Below are 23570 nucleotides of genomic sequence, written 5' to 3'. Positions count from 1 at the left end.
TAATATCATCTCAATAAATAATATAAAATAAAAATAACATTATTAATTTAAGTAAATTTCGGTTTTTTCGGTCGGTTCGGTTTTGACATTTATAATTCGAAACCGAACCAAATTTTCAAGCATACCTCATCGGTTTGGTTCAGTTGAGCAGATGAGCAAAACGAAACCAGTTGACTAGTTGATCAGAGACAAACTGAACAAAGTTGACTAGTTGAACAGACCAGAACTGAACTAGTTGACCAAGAGCAAAACTGAATGACCAGTTTAGGCTCGGAAAAATGTCCAACGAGGCAGAATTGGCCGTTTCAATATCAGAAACAATACAAAAAAAATTTAAACAGTCATATTCTTGTATATGACGTATATATCATTGTTGGAGCCTATAAATACAACATCTTGAAGATCAATACAATCTTCTGAAAGGGATTCAAAACATGGGTAACTTACACGAAGAAATGAGCTAGAATGAGAGCAAGCCCAATGTGTTAGGATATATTTGAGAGATAAATGTACTGTAAAAGAATTAAAGTCTCAAACACAATCACTCACACATATACATGAGCCTTGACTTTCAAATTTTAGTTGAGCGAGTTTTCACACAAAGACATTAAAGATTATGTTTGTAGTTTTGCCTAAGAGACGTTAACTATTATGTGGATTGTGAGGTTGCGGTTACAATCGAGAGTGTGCTAGAAGTTTCAATTATACAATAGATAATTCCTAAGTTGAAATGAGTTATATAAGGAATTGTATAAATCAAAGTCTTCTAGTGGATCATTCCTAATGAAAAGAAGGGAGACACATGAGTTGTTAATATCTGAACATCTAGAAACAAAATCGTGTCCATTTATTTATTGAATTTACTTATCATTTCTATTGTTTTAAAGATGCACTGTTGAAATATTTTATATGTTCTTCAATTATTAAAATATTGCTTATCAAAAATTTGAGAAAATGCTTCAACTAAAATGTTTTTACTTATTCAACTTGCATATATTTTAAATGTTTTACAAAATGTTTAATCAGTTATTACGAATGATTATTTTGAGTGTCTTACGCTTGGTTTGAAAACCAAACTTAATTTAATTAATCATTGTTCAATATTTTAAGAACTGAGCTACTGTAGCTCAATGGTTATCCTCTCAATCCATGCCCACTTAATATTGCTAATTTATAAAAGTTTTACCGTATTTTAGTAAGACTAGAAGTTAAAGCTCGGCCTTAGAACAACACTAATTTAAAAATGTTTAATTTTTGCACCAAGTCCAAAACCTATCTCCAAGTTTTAAACCACTTAATTTACGACAATAATTTTTTCAGGAATGTTAATGTAAAAGCTAGACTGATGCATATGATTAATTAAGCAATATCTTTGATGAAATTATATATATTTTATTCAACTAATTTTAATATTTAATATAAATTAAATTAATAAAAATGGTATACATTTAAGTAAAGTAACATTAATAGAGCTCTTCACTTAATTAATTTAATTAAACCTTACACTCAATTAAATATCATACATACTTAAATTGCACATTTGATAACAAAAATGAACACAATAATATATATTAAATAAATAAATAATAAATACATACAAAATATGATTATATTATCTATTACCTAAAATAATTAGAATATTCAGGTCTCTTAAATTCATTTATAATAAAAATTAATTATAAATTGTTTTTCCCAATATTAATCTCATTTTTGAATTATTAACTTAAATTTATTAAAATCATTAATTTTTAAAATAAATAACAAGAAAAAAATAAATAAAAAGGCGTTAAATATTACAGATCGAGAGCGCTCTTTCAAAATTTTCAAACAAAACCCCTTCTTTTCATTATTCCCACCACACTTCTCAAATCCCTAATTTTTCTTCTTACAATTCACCATTATTTTATCCCCTTTCTCGATTTTATTTCACCGTCGTATTCTTTTTGTGTTCTAATTTTTGATTTCATAACCCTAAGTTTATGAATTACAATCAATGGTGAGAACTCTGAAGAAGGAACCGATTTGCAACGGTGGTCGATTAACTCGAAACAGTGCGCAGAACATCAATGGAGAAGGGGTTACAAGAAATAACGGTGGCCCCGAAGATACTACTCTCGAACGCAGGGTGCTTCGATCGAAATACCTCGTATTTAAGAACCGGATTAGTGGTAATTATAGCTCCTTCGGATTTATTTTTGTTTCCTAGTCTCAGTATATGCCTCGTCGATTATCACACGTAATATTGTGTTTGTTAAGGTTTTCGTTACTATCTCTACTTAACATTTGTGTTTTTGTGAAGATATTAATTCTCTCTGTGTTTTTGGGGGTGGGGGTGGTATTAATTTTGATATGCAGCTTTTGGCCTTGATACCCTTTTTGGTTTGTGAATTGTGAACATATAGAGAACCAAGCAACATGATGTGATTTTGATTTCTTGTCAAGGTCGAACTTTTGTTTTAACCTGGAGTGACTACTTTGACAAATGAATCTCATACCACATTTGTTCAGTTGAAAATGAGTTACCTTTGTGTAACCAATTTTTATTATCATCTCACAGCTTATCAAACCAAGCTTCAGTATATCTAATAAGAAGTTTGTTGTCTCATTTGTGATTTAGAAAATTTAGGTTAAGTGTCCTTATGATCCATCTCTATCTGCATGTTGGGCAGTGGGTTTGTCTTTATGCAATATGGGTGAGTAGCTTCTTTAGTAAAAGTAAGATGTTGCGAGTGGGGGTTTTTCTCTTGCAAAGCTTACATCTTTGTCTTGGATGTATGCAGTAAAAACTAAATTACTATTGTCATGTCAATTAAATGTGTGAAGATAAAATAGCCGTTTAATTACTTTAATTGATGGTTTTATTTTCTAATTCAGATGAAAGAGATGATATATCAAAGGTTGACGCGGATAAGTTCAAATCGATGATTGATGAAGTTGATAACTTGCATCAGCTAGGTACAGTGGGCAAAGTTGTTTTCTAGTTTTATTATTGCACATTATAATTTTTTGGTTGCACTTTTGGCAGTTTTGGGCCACTGCAACTAAATGACAATGAGAACAAAGCTTAGATTGACATCTTCCCTGAATTGTTGACCTGTAGCACTTGTTCAGTCAAATATTCTTTATTGAAATTTGTAATAATTATGAAAAAATGTTGGTTGGATTTTATTTTGCATTTAACTAAGTTTTGCTTTGTTTTACTTTACCACTAATGTTGGCTTAAATATTTACGTTTTCTATATATCCTTTCAGTACAAAAACCCAGGGAACAAGTGGCAGATGCAGAAGCCCTGTTTGACATCACAAACACATTGGTGTCCTCGGTCAAAGCATATAGAAACGAAGGCATGACTCCTTCCGACTTTGTTAGTTGTCTGCTTAGGGATTTTGGGCAACAAGGTGTAGCAAGCAGTAGTCAAGATGATGTTAGAAATTTTATAAAGTGGAAAGAAATTGGACACATGGTCTCGCATGTTTTTCGAAGTGCCCCTGGTTGCTGTACGATGTAATTATCAATAGCACCATTCCTCATTGTTCTTCTTCGCACCATTTTTTGAATCTGCGTAATATCGAATTATCTTTTCTTTAATCTTTGGCAGGGTTGGGCCCATGAATACTGAACTGAAACAGCGTAAAACTGTGGTTCATAGGAAGCGTACAAAACCAACGGAAGACATTCGTCCAGAAGAGGTACTTTTTGTAGTTGGGCTCTACGGCAACATGCTATTGTTGCTTATATTGCTCTGTTCTCTTCACCCCCTTGTGTGCCATGTCATGTATACGAGGGATAGTAATGGAACCGTGAACCAAAGTACCGAAGTTTTGTCAATTTTCTGGTCATTTCTTTGGACCTCCAGATGATTATAGTTATCTATGTATGATACGCTGCCCTCATCCATCTCCACTCTGGGTAGATACCCAGGGTATTGTCATATTCTTTAAACTTCAATTTTCTTTCTGCAGCTTGATGATTCTGTTAGGAAGGAGAAGACCGACACAGATAAGAATATGGCGATAATGTTTGATATTCTGAGAAGAAATCGGAACTGCAAGCTTGAAAATTTGATATTAAACAGAAGTTCTTTCGCACAGACTGTAGAAAATTTGTTTGCTCTATCTTTCCTGATTAAAGATGGACGGGCAGAGGTAACAGTGGATGAAGACGGATGTCATTTAGTTTGTAAGTTCTTTACGCCTGATGATGTAACTGATCGATCCTCTTTTTTGTATCATTCTTATCCCATCTCATCTGTTTATCTAAATAGAGTCATTATTCCTTTCAGCCCCAAGGAATGCTCCTAGTGCCAATGCAATTCTTTCTGGGGAGGCCTCTTATAGCCATTTTATGTTCAGATTCGACTTTAAAGACTGGAAGGTACATAAGTAATACTTAAAGTCTTCCCTTCCATTATTTTTTATTTCACCTTCGGATATTGAGAACATTTACGACAATGCAAAAATTCAGTATATTATCTTCCTATAAGTTTTCTGATAATGTCATCTTGCAGTTGATGTTGGCTTCTGTTGGGGTTGGAGATGAATTAATGCCACATAGGTATGATGTAAATCAAGAGAGTTGTACTCAACCAAATTCAGCAGCTGAAGAAGCTCAAGCAGCACCACCCACAACGCCTATAAGGAAATTGTCCCGGAATCGAGGTTTAGTTATGCAGGAGCAAATCGTGGTTGAAGACTCTCCTGAAAGTGGTGATACTGCTGCCGTTAGAGCCGCTGCCATACGGAAGGGAAAGAGAAAACTCGCTTGAAAACAGTAACAACATTGTAATGGAGATATCGGGCTCATGATGTCTGGATGAAGTTGCCATTTTATTGTAAGAGATGCTTATTTTGCTTTAGATTAGCTTCAGAGTTTGTATTATGCATTTATGCCAATGTGATGTCTACTTGTCACATACATATTATATTACGCTCACTCATCTATCTTTATTTTTATTTTACATTAAAAAAAATATTTTCAGTCTTATTTATATCTTTTAAATGGAATTAAATAATTATTTTATTTTATTTATTTATTTTATTTTACCGAATATAATTTATTTAAAATTAAAATTTTATGATAAATTTAAAATGAAGGTATACAATAAAAAAAAATTATACTTAAATACAATTAAAAACAATATATAAATTAAAAGTTTTGAGATATGTAAAATATTAATATTAATTAAAAACATCTATATATATAAAAACAGAGTTGTTTGTTATTTTAAATAATTTTCGTGAGTTAACTCTGATAATAATTGTAAGATCACACGTTTGTTGTTTCATTAAATATTATATTTGATAGTAATAGTGAAATTTAATTCTTTCAAACCGTACGACAATTTAACAACATATTTTAATGTTCTACTCAACAAAAAATTCTATATTTTATCAATGATACAATCATTTTGGTTTCCTTTACGCAATCTTCTCATAATTTCAAATTTATAGAATATAGTGCCAGTAATTGGACCTGGACCCGAATCGAAACCGACACGTGGCCAGGTCTAGTTGGGAGATTGGAGCCAATTATAGGCTTTGCCTAATTTTTTTATTTATTTTTAATTTTTTAACTATTGGGCCTGAAATTTGGGTTTAGCTTCCACACATTGGCCCACCTACCACATTTCCAAGCCCAACAATTAAGTGTCCAAATTTCAAAGTAACCCTATTCTTACAAATATTGACAATTACGCCACTGCCAATCTTCACTGTTCTCAAGCTCTTCCCGCTCCACTTCTCCTAGATACGGCGAAAACCCTAAAAACTGATTAAGAAGTTTTAGCTTTTTCATTTGCCTCCTACAAAACTTCTATCTTTCAGAAATTTCTCTCTCTTGGAGTTGTTCGAGGTTCAATTTTGATCTGAGTTTCGGAGCAATGGATACTCGCAAGAGAGGAAGAGGTGAATTCGGTCTGAACGGAAGTGAAGGTTTCAAGAAATCCAAGCCAGGTATTTCGTTAAGCTAAAATAATGGTTTTTAAACTTGTTTGCGTTGTACTCTATATATTTACTTCAATATCGGTGTAATTTCATTGGGCAGTGTTTATGTGAACTAATTTTTAACTTCCCAAGATTTTCTTTTGAAATTGAGATTATTTTGCTTTGGCGTATTGATTCCTTGTTGTTCTTTATTTGCTTTTTATAGATAAAATCGATTATTTTGTGAACACTTACTTTTCTGCTCCACGCTTCCCTACAAAGCAAGGTATAATGGACTTAAATTGCACTTGCATGTTCATGCTGGAACTTAAGTTTGATTTTATGTTTCTGAAGGGATACTTTGCAGAACATTTTGTTCAAAATGTTTATGTAATTTCTGTTGAGATTTGCATTTATTGTTACTAGCATGTAGCTGTCGAACTTTCGTTATGAATAATGTTTTGGGTGAAGAAGAAATAATGATCTTGGAATTTATTTGGTATCTTATATCTATTTAATTGATGTCAATAAATGAATAGAATCAAAGAAATCTAATGAGAAAAGGTAATTAACGTTTTTGTAACAGAAATTGACTCCTTGTCACGTGGTATAGGAAGCAAATCAAAGCCATGCACCAAGTTTTTCAGGTTCAAATCTTAACTTACGTAATATAAAAGTTGAAATTCGAATGTTTTACAATGTTGTGTGCTAATTGTAATAAATGTTTCTACTCTTTCATTAACAAATAAATATGTATCTGGGTATCTGGAGGTTTTACTTATAGCTCTACAAAACGAGCTCTAATGCCACAACTTCCTTGGGCACCGATTTGTTTTTCGTACTGGCAAATATTAACCTACAGTTAGAATTAATTTTTCTAGCAATGAAGTTATTGGATTGAGATAGTATATCTTAATATCAGTTCATGGACGTTGGGATTTTTGTATACTAAAGATTTTATGTGTAACACCATGTGTGTATCTATAACTTAATTTACGAGGCGTCCATAACTGAATCATTATCATTTGCCTTAAGCTCTGTACCATTGGTAGCTATATTGCAATCTGTGGGGGTCATTTTCCAAGTTTAACCGATTTGAGTGATAGTCGCATTGTCTCAAGTGTTTAAACTCTTTTTTTTTTTCAAGGATATGAGACACCATATTATATCAATTAGAGCTTGTGGTGTTAATTTTCCCCGTAAACTGCCTTTACCATACTATTACTTGCCTGATACAGATTATTTCTGTTTTCTACGAATTTAAAAAATATTTATTTTTTCTTAGTTTTAATTTCCGTGGAGAAAAGCTAGAATCTGGAAAAATTAGGTATACTGTATAAGAGTAATTGGCTAACAGTCTGGAAGGATTTTTTGGTGATTCCTTTCATCGATGGTTCTTTCCGATCACTCCATGAAAAATAACATTTCCTGTCATTTGATGCCTTGCAATTGTTGTGCTCTCTATTTGCTTTGGAGAGAGAAACAAGGTAAATATTTTTCCAACAATTTAGTTGTATGTAGAAATTGAAGAAAATCTCATCTAAGAAGTGGCGGATCAATGATGAATCATGAGATGGTTTGTAGTTAGTGTATGTTTACACATGCTTGTTATGAGAAAGTACCTCTTTCTTGTGATCATTATGATTTATCTCAATATATTACTCTGGTTGCATCACATCCTTTTAAGTTTTAAACATGAAACACTTCTAACTATATTTGATTTGAAGTGGAGGGTATCTTTGGTGTCTCGTCAAATGCCTCAAAATCAGCCAAAAATATTGCCATATGACAAGCTTGAAGTAATAATTTAGTGATGGACTGAGAGATAAAAAAACCTGTTATGTAACGACTCGCTTTTAAGTTTTTTTGTTTGATGGAATATATATCTTGAAATATTAGAAGATAATCCTTGAAAACTCATTCCAAAGTCCATTGATTGAAGTATTCTCCGTAAGCTTTCCAGCCTTTCTTGTTTTTGATATATCGTGTAATTTATGATTTTTCCATGAAGTGGAGAGAGAGGTAGTACATATTGTACGGTGACGAATGAATGAAGATCCATCCTAAGGGTTTTCATTTGAAATGCACTATTTAAAGGAAGAAAAAAAACTCAACGAAGGTTTAAACTTGTTCCTAAATTTGACAAAAGTGGACTGGGACGGGTCTTGTTCAATTTTGTTTGACTCGGTGATGGTTCAGAGTTTTAGTGCCTTTTTTTTGTTATTTAAACTCCTCTTAAATAAATTTGGGCATCCAGGGTCTGGTTGGCATTGTGCATGTTAATTACCAATTTTTTTTTTGTTCATGCTGTCTGAGTGTTAATCTATTGTAAATATTTTATACTTCTGGCTGGCATTTGAATAATTTCCTATGATCTGGTAAGGTTTTCTCAGGCTTTCTTACTGTTTGTTTGTTGGTGGGGCCTTTTTTTTTTGGGGGGGGGGGCGCATGGAGCAATTGATCCTTGGGCCCTATTTTTCTGGTGGAAGGTCCAATTCTGATTGGAGTGACTCTGTTGTGCAGCACTGCTGGTTGTCCATTTAGTGAGAACTGCCACTTTCTTCACTATGTTCCTGGTGGCTATAAGGTTGTGGCCCAGATGATGAACCTGGCTCCTCCTCCAGCCACCAGAGCCATAGCTGGACCACCACATGCTCAAAATGGGTCTGCTCCTGCTGCCATTAAGACCAAAATTTGCAACAGATACAACACTGCTGAAGGTTGCAAATTTGGGGACAATTGCAACTTTGCTCATGGAGAGTGGGAACTTGGCAGACCCATCAATTCATCAGAGAATGATTCTCGTGCGGCTACTCGAATGGAGCCTCCAGTGCCGGGGCCTATGGCAGGTTTTGGTGTGTCTGCCACTGCCAAAATCAGTGTCGATGCATCCCGTGTTGGTGCAATAATTGGGAAAGGTGGAATGAACTCCAAGCAGATTTGTAGGCAAACTGGGGCAAAGTTAGCCATCCGAGAGCATGATACAGATCCAAATCTTAGAAACATTGAGCTTGAGGGTACATTTGAACAAATTCAGCGAGCTAGTGCAATGTTAAGAGAGCTCCTTGTTAATGTAGGCTCTTCAAATGGCTCATTCGCACCTGGAAGCAACTATAAAACCAAGCTCTGCGAGAACTTCATCAAAGGGTCGTGCACGTATGGGGATAGGTGCCACTTCGCACATGGGGCGGCTGAGCAACATAAAACTGGTCTGTGAGTAATATTCACCTGTTCCTAGCAAACTTGGTTGCCTTCTTTACTGCTCCATTCTTGTTTGTCAGCGCTAGGTGTTCATTTTTTAGTTTCTTTATGAGATGAACATTTGTAATGTAGTGTTTTTAACCCGTAAGGCAGTAATCTAGTTTTGGACGCAGTTTTCTTTTGCTTAGATGATGTCTTCTCTTCTGGGTATTGTGGTTCTTTTTCCCTCTTCTTTCATCAGCTCCTTTCTTTGCGCAGAGCGAAATTTGTTATGCGGCATCTGTTAATTACTTTCCATTTTGTGTATGCTACCGTCAATTTTAAAAGAACCTTTTTCTTCGAGTACATGAGGTACTATGACTTGAATTTAAGGGGAGGAGAGTGCATTCACATCATATTGTGATGATGATGCAACAGAACATCAGGGAGAAGTTCCATATGTATGCCTACTTGTTCCAAAAAAATAAAATGAAGGCACACAATGTCAATGAAGAATTTTAATATTTCCCTGAAGTTGGATGTTCAATTATTCTTATGAGTTATCAATGAGACATAACTTTGAGAGCTACCGATTTTACCCAGTTTTGGTAAGAATTCTAGCCACTTGGTCTTCTACTCAAATATTTGGAAGTTCCCAAATGTTGGTTTCCCTTTAGTTCCTCACTGTCCAATTTATTCACCCATATAACATGAAGTTAATCGTCTGTTATCTAGTGCTCCATCTTATTCAGCATCAATATAAACTGCTTTCCAGGTGAATGTTTTGCGCATTTTAACATATGCAATCATTTGCGCGTTTTAACATATGCATGACTGCGTACACATGTAGCAGCAAGCATCCGTATTTGATGATTGATGCAAAAGTGTGTTAATTAGTTAGTTTGAAATCCATATTGTTGTTAATTGATCGGCTATCCTATAAATGTTCGTACGAAGAATCTTACTTTTTTCTCCAGATATCCTTGGTTAATATGGTAGAAGGCGTATGAATCTTGACTAAAAATATTACTTTTGATTAAACAATCATCTATATTGTATACTATCTATGCGATATTATAAAGATCTGTATATTTATGTTATTGTTTGCACACAAAATTTGCGAGGTCGTTCCAGGCACGATATTGTGCAAGAACATGAAATATGATTTCTAGAGCCAAACGATGCAAGTCTCGAATTAGCTGTTAGTTCTAGCGTTAATCGACGAAATTAGGAAATTAACTTAGAAAGATGAAAAAGATTGGAAGGAAAATTCATAAATAGCAATCAAATTAATTTTATTTTTACGAATTGGAACGAGAAAACATGAAATTTGAAAGGAATTATGCTAAAACTAAAAGCTAGAAAAATGTCAAAAGATTAAACCGGAAATAAACAATTAATATTGAACTAAAAAATTGAAAACATTGGCAAATAGCTTTTTTCTGTAGTTTTTTTTTTTTTTTTATGATGAGTTGTGTGTAGTTTTTCTGGACTTCTTCCTTCATCGTTTTATCACGAATGTCAAAGTTAATCAACTCCCTTAGGCCACGCTTGGTACTTGGCACTAATGTTTAGTAATGGTTTTTGCGACGGAAAAAACCGTCGCTTTTAACGTCTTCGCTAAAGTCATCGTCGCTAAATATTGTGACAGTTTCTCAAAATTTGTCGCTAATTAGCTACGGTTTTGAGAAAACTAATCAGCGACAGTTTTTTTGATGACCCAACTGTCGCTACTTAGCGACGGTGTACGAATAAACCGTCGCTAATCAGCGACAGTTTTGTCAAAACCCGTTGCTAATTAGCGATGGTTTCCTCAACAACCGTTGCTAGTTAGCGACGGTTTCTTCAAAAACCGTCGCTAATGAGTGACGGTTGTTTTCATATTCTGTCGCTAATTGTTTCGTTTTTATAAAAAAAAATGTTGTTTTATAATTTCTTAAAATAAATTTATTTACATAAGTTTTTAAATAATCTACTCAACTCATCTAAATTAACGATTTTCAAATTTATAAATAATGTTTGAAACAATTAAATCTTCCGATCATAACTAAACAACAAAATCGCTTAAGAGATAAAATATATTACATAAGTGAAGAGATGTGATAAATGGACCGAAACGCCCAAATTAATAGACAAGTTGCGACGGTTTTTTTGAGAAACCGTTGCTAATTTCATAAAATCATCGCCAATCCGTCGCCAATCTCATAAAACCATCGCTATTGGCGACAGTTTATTTAAACTAGTCACTAATAGCGAAGGTTTTAATAAAACAGTCGCAAATATTAGCGACGGTTTTTGCGTACACTATTCAAACGTGAAAATGCAAGAAATAAATCCCAAACTGAAGAAGGTATTTTCCGTCCTAATTTTCACACTAGAAGAGACAGCTTGTTCATTTTCCAAAATTACCCTTCTCCCTACTTTAAACGCGTTTTCCCATTTCTCACATATTTGTTTTCTTCTATTCAAAATGGCCGTCGTCGTTGTTGAATGAGGTTTATGACAGATCGTCCATTGAAATCCGGTTCGTCCTCGAAAATTGTCTCTGAAATCATTACCATTAGTAAGTAAATTATCTATTGAAGAAAATATTGTTAACTTTTCCACATATTTTTTTTATTTTTACAAATTAATTACCTGTTGACCTTTTTTGAAAAAAAAATGTTGTGAGCTCACCTTTTCTTGAAGATCGGCTGTAACTCTTGAATTTCGTCACCGACTTCTAAGTGCAATCCAACATTTGATGCTTCAATCGTGGATTCAAAGTCTTTTGTGATAATACATTAGTTTTCAAAATTGTGGAAGGCACCACGAAGAGGACTTCAACATAGCATTAACCCCACGATTGATTTAATTAGTTTATAAATTTATTACTTTTCGCTAGCGATTTTCATGATTTTTTTTATGAAAAATTGTACTGCATAAATTAATTTTATTATATTGTAATAAAATGCATATGCTTTCTCATATCCCTAAAAGTGCGGAGTTGCCAAACACACTTTTCCTTTAGTAACTATGTTTTTATTAATGTTTCATTTATACTCTTGTTTATGTGACTAAATATGAATGTGTTGTCGTTTGTTGAGTGATGTGGCAATATGGACATGAAACGTAGAAACCTTTAACTGGATCTAATGGTACAACAACTATTGTTTAGAAATTTATTGATGTTGTGTCTTCTAATCCGACCACATACGAGAATGGTTGCCCATCGACGTCGTGCTACTCGTTCAATGCTCAATTTAGCCATTTGAATATGATTATTGATGCAGGTTATGTTCAGTATGTGTTGAACTTGAGAATGAATCGAAATGTATTTGGAAGGTTGTGCTATCTTTTAATTCACTTAGGAGGACTGACAGATTCTCGGTATGTACGCATCCAAGAAAAGATTGCAATGTTTTGTCTTATTGGCACACCAATAGAAAAATCGGGTAACCACTCATGATTATATGCGTAGTGGACAGACAGTGAGCGCACATTTTCATGAAGTTATGCATGCATTGTTGAAGTTGTATACGTTACTTCTTGTGAAGCCTACCCCTGTGGATGGGAACTGTGACAACGATAATTGGAAATTGTTTGAGCTATTATTTTGTTCAAAATTGTTTTGGTTTTTACATTGTCGATCAAATTTCTTTGAGTTAAAATAAGTATTGGTTAACAATATTTACCTCGTTTCATATATTTTTAAAGAGTTGTCTAGGTGCATTGGATGACACTCATATCGGCGTACTATTCGTGCAAGATACAAGGCCAAATATAAAACCAAAAAATGAAATATTGCGGTTAACATGTTGGGGGTTTGTGATCGAAATATGAACTTTATTTACGCTCTTACTGGTTGGGAGGGATCTGCTGCTGATTCTAGAGTTTTACGAGATGCACTAACTCGGGATGATGCATTCAAGGTTCCAAGATGTCATATGTGAATAAGTTTGTTGTCTATTTATCTCTATTTTTTTAGCTATGTCAACATTTATATTTGACCATAAAAGGTTTTTCGTGAGAATACTTCTTTCATACTTGATCATTGTACATGTTATTATCTTTGTGACAATGGATACGCTAATGTGGAGGGTTTCTTAATTCCGTACAGACGAGTAAGATATTATAGGGATGCTTGGGACAATCGTGCATCCGCACCACAAGATCACAAGGAGTTATTCAATTGGAGGCATCCACAAACAAGAAACATTATTGAAAGAGCATTTGGTTTGTTGAAAAAGAGATGAGCCATCATTCGAAGTCCTTCGTTCTACCCCTTGCATGTTCAAAACCAAATAATTCTTGCTTGCATTCTATTACATAATTTCATTCGTAATCAAATGCCCACGATCCTTTAGAGGAATATGAAGAAGAAGTTGGCAGTCCCATTCATGCTACACGTAATGAGTATATAAGCAGTTTTGAGTCGTCGAACAAGTGGGTTAATTGGCGAGATCAGTGCACAATGTCAATGTGGAACACCTACAATTAACGATTTTTTAATTGTAATAAGTGATTTTCTAGAGTTGCACATCTTTATATTGTTTATCTAAATGTGCCGTTGTAGTTGTTTCCATTGTAAGTAGTGTAATTGACTGAAATTTCTTTCAAGCACATTGTATGTGCAACAGAAATTTTTTAATGTTACAATTTGGGCTTTATTTTTTAACATTTGCAATATTTTCAATGACTACTACTACATGTACTCATAATGTTGATTTCCTGACAGAATTACTCAAATCAGCTTTCGTCTAATCATGGATAGTGTAGCAACTTCTGGTAGCGACAGTGCGAGGTGCAAGAAACCGAACAAGACATTCGAAGTTGGAGTGGTCGTGAAGATGTGTTAATACAGTCACTGAAAGAAGTTATGACAAAGGGTTGGAAAAGTGAGAATGGTTTTAAAGCGGGTTACTTGACTTTGTTGGAGAATGCAATGCAGACAGCAATACCGGGAACACATATACTTGAGAATCCTCATATAAATTCCAAAAATACATGTGTGGAAGAAAAGATATAGTAGTTTGGTGACGTTGTTATCCAAGAGTGGAGTCGGTTGGAATGATACTCACAACACGATCGATGCTACAGACGAGACTTGGGAATCAATCGTGAAAGTATGTATTTTATATTACTTTGACATTAATTTAAATAAGTCTACCGATTACTCCTTCCCCTCATGATTGATGCAACATGACCCAAGTTCTAGAGCAATGCGGCATAAGTAGTGGATATATTTCAAATATTGTGCTGAAATCTTTGGAAACGATCGAGCTAATGGGGAGCATTCAAAAAATTTTGAGTATGCGTTACAACAAGTTCTTAAACTTGGTGAAGAACTTCCCAACGGAGAGTTCATTGGCGAGACTCGTACATTTATCCCTTTCAATGATGTTGATGATTCAATATCTAAAACGCATACGCCAACGTCTAAAACAAATGCAAGTACATCTTCTAAAAGTAAGAAAAAAAAGCACACGTCGAAGCAATCAACAACCTCACTCACATAATGAAATACACAATGTCACAATTGATTTAGGAAATTTCTGCCAACGAAAAAATTTCAGATGTTCAAGATACGATTTTGAATGCATTGCAGGGTCTAACCGAGCTTTCAGAGGATGAACAAGTTTTTGTAGCTAAGTTGTTGTTCAACAACCATAACGACTTGGCACTATTCAAAAAACTTGGCGAGCGCGGAGGATTTGCTTGGTTGAGGGGTTGTTGCATGGTGACTAATGGTTACAGATTTAAGTTTGTTTTGGAAAAATAAATTTTGAATTGGTGATTAACCATAAATTAGTTTTCTGTAATGGTGGATGAAAGGATGTGGTAATCTCTTATTTTGCCAAGTGCATGCACTTGTTTTTAACTAAAATTGGTTCAATTAAAACTACTTTTGATTTTTTCTATATGTACTATTTTCTTACATAAACTACTGCAATTCCAATTACTTTTATTACTTACCTTAGTGCAATTCCAAATAAATTTTACTTAGTGTGTACATCTTTTTTCATGTTACAAATTCTAAATTTGCAATTGTTATTTCCAGACTGAGTGTAATAGAATTTTTGATTACCTTTTTAATACATTCTTGTACGTGAACTTTTTTTAACATAAAAATAATTATCTTAAAAAGACATCCTCCTTCACTAATATCATTCGAATAACAAAAATAAAAATAGAACATTATTGTGGTTAGGAATTTGTACAACAAAAGCACCAGTCAAGTAGCATTACAATAGACAACTACACTGCACGTAATAAAGACTTGCACATTGCTGCGCCATACACAACACTTATATGTACATGAACATGAAACCCATTACATATAATGTGTGCAGAAATAACAACCGAGTAGACACTTGTACATATATTTAACCAAAATACACAGTATATCATCATACTGTAACTTACTTGGTGAAAACAACAGAAGGGTGGTGCCATAACTGCACATAATACTATAATAAACAATTTAAGCACTGAAGTCATTTGATGACAGCTCAACAATAGCAACCTTCTTTGATCTTTGGTAGTGGGATTTTATTTGGTTTTCCTTTGACTAGATGTTGACACAACATTCAAATTCACAGCTTTATTCGTCTCCGGAGCATGACACTCATGGACGGAAGCTGTGTGAGACAACTTCTGCTTCTTCCTACCTTTTTTAGAACAACTTCAAGTTGCTCAGCAGTTAAGAACTTGACTTCACCACCAGCTACTTCATTTCACTGCATATAAATTTTTCATCATCAGAAAGAAGCCTCGTTCAATGTTGAGTTTTCTATAGTATCATAATAAGCATGCTTCATATTTACAACAACAAAAATTTAATGACTTCAGTTGTCCAATTACTTGTATTCAATAAGCAACATTTCCTAGATATTGTAATGATGCAAATATTTACTAGGTCAACACCTACCAAATATTTTGAAACAAAGAATATACCAAAAATGAATACACTTCAACACAAAAACAGTAAATAATTTTTTTTAACTTACATTAACTATCAAAATTGCACACATAATTAAAAATTTGGAACAGGAGTACACAAGTAAAAAACACACTTTATCAACACAAATTGATAAGCAAAGAAATGATGTACTAACAAAATTAATAAGTAAAGAACATAATTTACTGATTTTTCCACCTGAAAATAAGAAATAACCAACACTAAATCCTTTACACAACAAATTCGAATTACAAAGAAGCGTGATAAATTTATAATTTGAATGGAAAAGGAACGAAATTTTCATACCTGCATCAGAGAACTATTTGTGACACCAAAATATTGAACAAAGTAGTTCATCGGTTGATACAATGACTTGTGGTTCTTCGACATGCAGAAAGGAAGGTGCATCAGACAACACTTTGAGATATATGTTACTTAAAAGTTTTGTTCAAAACAGGACAATTGAAAACTACAATTAACATGAAACAAGAATTTATAACATATGAATGAAGCTTAGTCTAAAGAATTATCTATGGCACATAAGTAATTTACAAATCCTCCAATAACTTTCCAATCTCCTCGGACAACTTCTCCATTTCATACCTACATTGCGATTCTCACTACTTATATCAGATACTTCCTTCAGTAGCTCAACTAATTTCTTACTTTGATTTGTTCTCGGAGCACTATGTTCAGCTATAGTAGAAGTGGAGCTACTGGACTCATTCAATTTGGAACCTCAACCGGTTGTTTCACGGAACAATTAAAGGCTCCCTCGACATCTTTTCTACTTTCGTAACCTTTGTAACAAGTACCGGGAAAACGATAAACTTGGGTGTTGGCCTCAGGCCATCTACCGTACACTTCAGGTTTTCTTCCCATGAACACGATGTATGTTTTGGTCTGTTTAAGAGAATATATATTTTAATTTTTAATTTAAACAAGTATGTACAAAATACTTTACTTAGATTAATAAAGTGGATGGAGTTAAATAAGTTAACAAGTATCACATTTGAACAACAAATACTTTATTCATATCATTAACGCGCACACAAAAACAAAGTATTCAAAGACAAAAAAAATCACCATCTGATATATTTTCACACTGAATGTGTCGTTGATGCCTTAGATTTCTCCTCGAAAAGAACCTTGTATGGTCTACATCGAGAAATCAACGGTCCACAAACATGCAAAATTTTCTTTTCCAAAACACAAAGGCGTCAAAATTAATGAATAAAAATGAATAGTTAAACAATTTCGTTCTTCTTCACATGTAGAACATATCAGAAACTTAAAACAAAAAATTTGCATAAGATTTATTTGTAACCCATCATCTTAACTTCCTTTCACAGATCTACTTTGGTGCTACATCAGATGTGAAATCTAACAAATGCCAACAAGCAGCATTGAGTAGAGAGTAGTTGGGTAGATCTATGCTTCGGGTCAAAAATAGGAAGCTTGATATGTATAGTAATAGGGGTAAAGTTGGAAAATTAAATATTGTAGTAGTATTTATTTTGAAAAAATAAATAGAACCAAACATAAATGAAGTTTAAAGACTCGTACCAAATGTCCATGTACTAAAATTTCTTATCCCTTATATTATATTTCAATTATTAATCTCATCCTACATATCAAGCGGTGCCTTATAGGATTGATTGACATGCCTACTGCTAGTGCTAACATGTGAGTCTTTTTTGTTTCAGGTAAAATATTCATTTGGCTTTTATTTTAGGCCTAAAATTGGGATTTTGGCACAACAAATGCCCACGTAGTCAATTTGACCGTGCAGTTCAATTTGACTATATACCATGCAACTCAAGTCCAATTTTTGTGTGAGACCAAATGAACCAAATGAGGAAATTTAAATCATGCATCTAATACTTTTTGCTCCTCTTCATGAATTACTCGATATAACAAGTTCAAAACATTCCTTCATGTACCATCATCTTTCTATAACTTTCTGGTCATCGAACTCTGATTTGGTAACTCAACAGCTTCTTTTGCAAACCATTTTTGATTTTCTTCCTTGCGCATCCATCCTTCTATGGCCAATTCACTGGGATTTTATATGTTTGCAATAACTGTCGTGTCACGTCCATCATGAACAATATATCCTAAAAAAGTTCTCCCATCTAAAGACGAGGTACATCTCTCACACCATTGTGGTATCGATCAGTTTTTTTTACACATAATTTGTTTTATATGCATTTAAGGTATTTGTGAATATGCTTAAGTGAGTTATTTACTAGTAACTGAATGAGCCAAACTTCAACACTGTTAAATACACTTTGAGCACTTATATTATCGTCTTATTTGATATCACATTGTTTGTTTCCGAGCATAATTGTGTTTTGGTAGTTTTTTAGTGTTGATTGCAGGTATCAATGTAACACGTGCATTTTTGGTTAAAAAAATGCGTGAAATGGAGGGGAAACAATGAGACAATGGAATGAAAGAGAAGTTGTGGCACAAAGTACAACGCACTAGTTGTACGCAATTTCGTGAATCGTAGCACAATATATAGTACCCGCGCTGACTTTTAAGCGCACCTGTGCTTGCCGACAAAAAAAATCATGAAGACGACTAGGAAGCACAACACACTCGCGCTATGTAGATGAAACTCACATTCAGGACAGTGAACCCACAATACATGTCGTAAAAAACGAGGAAAGATCGATTCGAGAATTTTAAAAGCCAAACCCTAGCCCATTTTTGCACACATTCAGAGAGAGGATATTCAAACATATTTTGAAGAGGAGGACAGAGAGATGAAAGGGTGGCACACGAGGGAAAAATATTTCTTCATGAGGAAGAAGACAATGCAACCGAGGACTGACAAACTCATTCCATATCTCATTTTAATCACTTTTCCCTTGAATCTCTATGATGTTTGATAACATGCTTTGGTGTTTTCTTATTTTCATCATGAACCAACTCTTTGATTCTAAAAGATAGACGTAGCTTGACGTGAAACTATGTCTTGGATTGATTGATTCTTATATTTTTTTTTCTTATTCATGTTTTCTTATTTGATTGCATTCAATTAATTTAACATTAGTTGAATTGTTGTATTTACTTGAAATATATTACTCGAAAGAAGAAGCTTAGAATAAGATTATATAAAAATACAGCATATAAATTTATAGAGTTCGGAAGACCTATAATTCCATTGAATTGCTTTGAAGAATCATTGTGAAAAATAAATTATTTGCGATCTCTGCTAGGGATATAAATATTGATATCGACTTTTAATTGGCACTTTGGAGAAGGAGTAGGAAACAAATATAGATTCTTGGTTAATAAACTATAAAAATTCTTTAGATAAGAATTAAGATAAACAAGACATAATGGATGGTCAAGTGAAATCGAACCTCTAGAACTCGTCTTCTATTGATTTTTCCTTCTTTATTTATCATCTTGTTAGTTATTTATAAGCTTTCTTATTGCCAAAATCACTATTCGATTCTCAAAATAAAATTAGAATTATTGTAGTAAGTGTGAATACGAATTTCAATATTTATGAGAACGATACTTTACTCATCGTATATTAAAACTTGACATCACGCGCTTACGAACAAAATCATACAACAAGTTTTTGGTGCCACTACCAATGATTTTTTTTATATTATTGATTTAATTTTGTTTTTCTCTGTATTTACAGTTTATGTGAAGATCTCAATGTCTTAACTTGCTAATCTTTGATCCGGAGATCAAAAGAACTGCTAAAAGATTAAGAAAAGTGAGGAGAAGAAAACTTAAGAAGTTCGTTGAAAAAATAGAGAATAATTCTAATTCACTCAATGTGGTGCCCATCAATGATATCTTTAGATATCTTAAGATACATAGAGACCGAATTAAAGGTATTCTAGGTCTGTCTCAAGAAACCTATAGCAACAAATTTTTAGAGAGATATCGGATGAAAGATTGTTCACCAATTATAGCTCCTATTGTGAAAGGAGACAAGTTCAATTTTTGTCAATACTCAAAGAATAATCTAGAGCGGGAACAAATGAAAAACATTCATTATTCTTCTGTTGTTGGAATCTTGATGTATGCTCAGGTTTGCATTAGACTTGACATTGAATTTGTTGTTGGGATGTTGGGAAGATATCGGAGTAATCCAGGTTAGGCCATTGGAAAGCTGAAAGAAAGTAATGAGATACCTTCAAGGGACCAAAGATTATATGCTCATGTTCAGACGAACTGAGAATTTAGAAATAATTGGCTACTCTGATTCAGACTACGTTGGCTGCATTGATTCACGAAAATCCACTTCAGAATATATTTTCATGCTAGCTGGTGGAGCTGTATCTTGAAGAAGTGCAAAGCAGACACTGACTGCTACTTCCACTATGGTGTGTGGTTGAAGAGTTTCATTTCGAGGCTCAGAATTATGGATTCTATATATAGTCTATTAAGAATATATTGTGACAATTCAGCTGCTATTTTTATGGCTAAAAATAACAAGAGTGGTAGTCGAAGCAAGTACATCGACATTAAGTATTTAGCAATACGAGAACATGTTAAAGATATGAAATTAATTATCGAGCACATTAGCACTGAATTGATAATTGCAGATCATTTGACTAAATGCATGCCATCATTGAAATTTAAGGATCATACAGAAAAAATGGGACTTGGTTCCTTTATGTAAGTTTGTTGTAAGAACAAATTAATGAAACTATGATGTGAATTTTCTCATATTTATTGTGCATACATTCCTTTTTCGAGAAATATCAATAAAGTTGGACCTCGAATAAACATAGGGTTTATTCATTAAGTTATACAAATTTGAAAGATATAATACTTTGTGATACATGGAAGATAATAATCATTTTTTAGATGACTTATCGCCATGATTCATGTATTTTATTTTCTCCTATAGTAAATGAGATATATGGGTCAAGTGGGAGAATGTAAGAAAAATGACTCATATCAATCGAAAGAAAGAAAGAAGTGTAGGAAATGGTGATGGTCATTGCCTACAACTTTTGACAAAATATGTCGAAGCTGCCTCAACTTTAGAAAATTGAGGCACGTATGCACCTCTTCTTTTGACTCTCGGACTCCCGATAAACTCATCGATGGTATGAGAAACACCTATAAATAGCGGTGATTGAGGTCCTTAAGCACACACCTCATAAGAATAAAATACACCATATACAGAGAGTGTTGAGTTCTTAGAAGACTTCAACCGGAAAGAAATAAGAAAACTTACAAATTCTCGATGGCCAGAGGTAACACTTGATTCGTTTCCGCATGTTATTTATCATGTTTATATATATATGTAAAAACATGATTTTTGAGAAAAATTCTGACAGTTTAATGTTATTATGCCTAGAGGTGAAGATGAAGTTGGTTAAAACACAAAATAAGTGAGGAAAAGAAATTTAAGACAGTGAAGGTACCGATATGATCAGTCAAAAAGAGAGCTCGCGACGAAATATTATACATCGATTGACACACCTGATATTCTTAAATCCCATATGTCGTTCCTTTAGCATTTCCAGAGAAAGGATTGGATGCTCAAATTTCTAAGTTCATGGAGGTCTTCAAGAAGATTCAAATCAATATCACCTTTGCTGAACCTTTGGAGAAAATGCTGAGTTATGCCAAGTTTATGAAGGAAATTTTGTCAAAAAAGAAGAAGTTTATAGATTTTGAGAACGAAGTGAAAGTTCCGTTTTCACAGTGTGAGCGTGATGAGGGTGAGTGTTGTATATCAGAATGTAGGTGTTGTGCGTAGGTGATGTAACACCCACAACAACATGCAGCGGAAAATATACTTTTAACACACCAACACGTAACTGGAATAAAAACAACACGAGAGACGAGTTAGTTGATTATGCACAAGTATAAAATACTTGTGCGGTGTCTCAGGGCAAAATAATTCACTAGGAAAACTTGTAAGTTTACAAAGACCAATACTAGTGAAAGAATAAAACAACTCCCTTATAAAGACGAGTAACAAATTGCATCATAAACCTCTAATAAACCGTATAACACAACTATATAGGATGCATCAACTGAGAAGTGACAAATCTTCGAAACTCAACACACTAATCACAACAGTGATTAAGTGTTGTCTACGGATGTGGTCAGCACTTCACAGCAACACTTTATTAATGACCCGAGATTGCTTTACTCAGAAAAAGTCTCTTCGTATGAATTCGCCTCTCAAGTCATCAGCGCGTTCTGTACCGATTTCTCCCTTTTTATACTAACTTGTCTTCTTTTTCCTATAAAATATAGAAAACCAATTTTATAAGGAAACAAACTCTTTTGAATAAAAGATAGCATATCTTAAAGATTATATCATATCTTAAAGATATTATCGGTTATATAAATTATAGTCTCATATCAAATATGAAATCTATACGAGATCACATTTCTCAAGTCTAGAAAGGAAAAACATTAAAGATATTATATATACAAAAAAGGAAACTATATCAAGGAATTTAATTCTTTTCAATCTCCCCCTTTTTGCCTTTCTGGACAAAACACCCCAACATGGTTATACAGCTCAACTCCCCCTGAATTAGTCGATCAATGATTCAGCCAACTTTAGTTGACTCCCCCTGAATTTGACCGGTAAACCTTCCCTGAAAGTAAGCATCGATTTAAAACAGATGTTGTATGTTAGATGTTACAGCACTCGAATCACAACATCGAAAACAGTTCATTAATTAGGGGAAGTTAACATCAGAGAAAATGCAGATTAAAAATAAAAAAACTACAGCCATCAAAGAAGGAATTAACTAAACCAAAGTGTCATTCTTCTTCACTACTGCCAGCCGTATCATCATCAGCCATTTTTGTTCCACTTGGACCAGGACCAGCTGTGTCTTCTACTCCCCCTTTTTGTCCAGAAAATAAACTCACATCCAGCAGAAGCTCATAATCAGCCACCTGATTTTCATAATGCTCAATGGTCCTTCTTGCATTTTCAATTTGTTGTCGACCATAGGCAATCTGAGCTTGAATGTAGGATATGGAAAATGTGACATAGCCATCAGGTGGGGCGTCTGTCGGTGGTTGGACGGCTGTCGCAGGCTGAGATTCAGATGTTGCATCAGCAGTGTTTCCAACATCCGGAGCAACACTGGAAGTCAGCCAAGGCAGATCAATCTTTCTGTTGCCTTTAAAATACACAGGAGAAATCTTCAGGGAATCTCTAACAAGGCAGAGATCTTCATCAATATCCCTGATGAACCCTTGAGACTCCAAGATTCCATAGATCAGTGAGGGATATGGCAGCTTAGTCTTCTTGAAGTCCCCTTCAGTATATTGTAATGCTGTCCTGAACACCAACTTCCCAAAATTAAAGGCCCTTCCAGTGCCAATATTAAAAAGTACCATGGCTTGAGATCTGGTCACAGTGGTGGAATTGGTTGACAGGGTCCAATTCCAAATTGAGGTCTTATGTAGGACAGAGTAAAAGGAAGTGAGATTAGCAGCACTCAGTGTAATGCCCAGAAATTTAATCCTAGCAATATATAATTATTGATATATAATTTAATATGAT

The 23570-nt window shown here is 33.9% G+C and overlaps 2 protein-coding genes across 2 annotated transcripts; both read left to right on the top strand.

Annotated features, from left to right (window-relative positions):
* The first annotated feature begins 1817 nt into the window (after positions 1–1817).
* Positions 1818–4925, top strand: LOC140828369 (non-structural maintenance of chromosomes element 4 homolog A-like). Its single transcript, XM_073191352.1, has 7 exons — positions 1818–2168; positions 2875–2955; positions 3253–3505; positions 3600–3690; positions 3964–4180; positions 4284–4375; positions 4509–4925. Exons 1-7 carry the CDS (start codon positions 1994–1996, stop codon positions 4764–4766), a joined length of 1167 nt encoding a protein of 388 aa, XP_073047453.1. The 5' UTR covers positions 1818–1993; the 3' UTR covers positions 4767–4925.
* Positions 4926–5691: 766 nt separating this feature from the next.
* LOC140827121 (zinc finger CCCH domain-containing protein 14-like) lies at positions 5692–9310 on the top strand. Its single transcript, XM_073189730.1, has 3 exons — positions 5692–5952; positions 6509–6569; positions 8446–9310. Exons 1-3 carry the CDS (start codon positions 5880–5882, stop codon positions 9137–9139), a joined length of 828 nt encoding a protein of 275 aa, XP_073045831.1. The 5' UTR covers positions 5692–5879; the 3' UTR covers positions 9140–9310.
* The last annotated feature ends 14260 nt before the right edge of the window (positions 9311–23570 follow it).

This window comes from Primulina eburnea, chromosome 3 (genome assembly GCF_022965805.1).
Source record: "Primulina eburnea isolate SZY01 chromosome 3, ASM2296580v1, whole genome shotgun sequence".
Taxonomy (NCBI): domain Eukaryota; kingdom Viridiplantae; phylum Streptophyta; class Magnoliopsida; order Lamiales; family Gesneriaceae; genus Primulina; species Primulina eburnea.
Note: the sequence above shows the minus strand (reverse complement) of the source record. Positions and strands in the feature narration are given on the sequence as shown.

What these genes read in the sequence shown, in the direction of transcription:
- LOC140827121 (XM_073189730.1), top strand. Translation starts at nt 5,880, where the DNA reads ATGGATACTCGCAAGAGAGGAAGAGGTGAATTCGGTCTGAACGGAAGT. An exon ending in TTTCAAGAAATCCAAGCCAG is followed by an intron (nt 5,953 to 6,508) that starts GTATTTCGTTAA and finishes TTTTTGTAACAG; the next exon opens with AAATTGACTCCTTGTCACGT. An exon ending in CCATGCACCAAGTTTTTCAG is followed by an intron (nt 6,570 to 8,445) that starts GTTCAAATCTTA and finishes TCTGTTGTGCAG; the next exon opens with CACTGCTGGTTGTCCATTTA.
- LOC140828369 (XM_073191352.1), top strand. Translation starts at nt 1,994, where the DNA reads ATGGTGAGAACTCTGAAGAAGGAACCGATTTGCAACGGTGGTCGATTA. An exon ending in ATTTAAGAACCGGATTAGTG is followed by an intron (nt 2,169 to 2,874) that starts GTAATTATAGCT and finishes TTTCTAATTCAG; the next exon opens with ATGAAAGAGATGATATATCA. An exon ending in TGATAACTTGCATCAGCTAG is followed by an intron (nt 2,956 to 3,252) that starts GTACAGTGGGCA and finishes ATATCCTTTCAG; the next exon opens with TACAAAAACCCAGGGAACAA.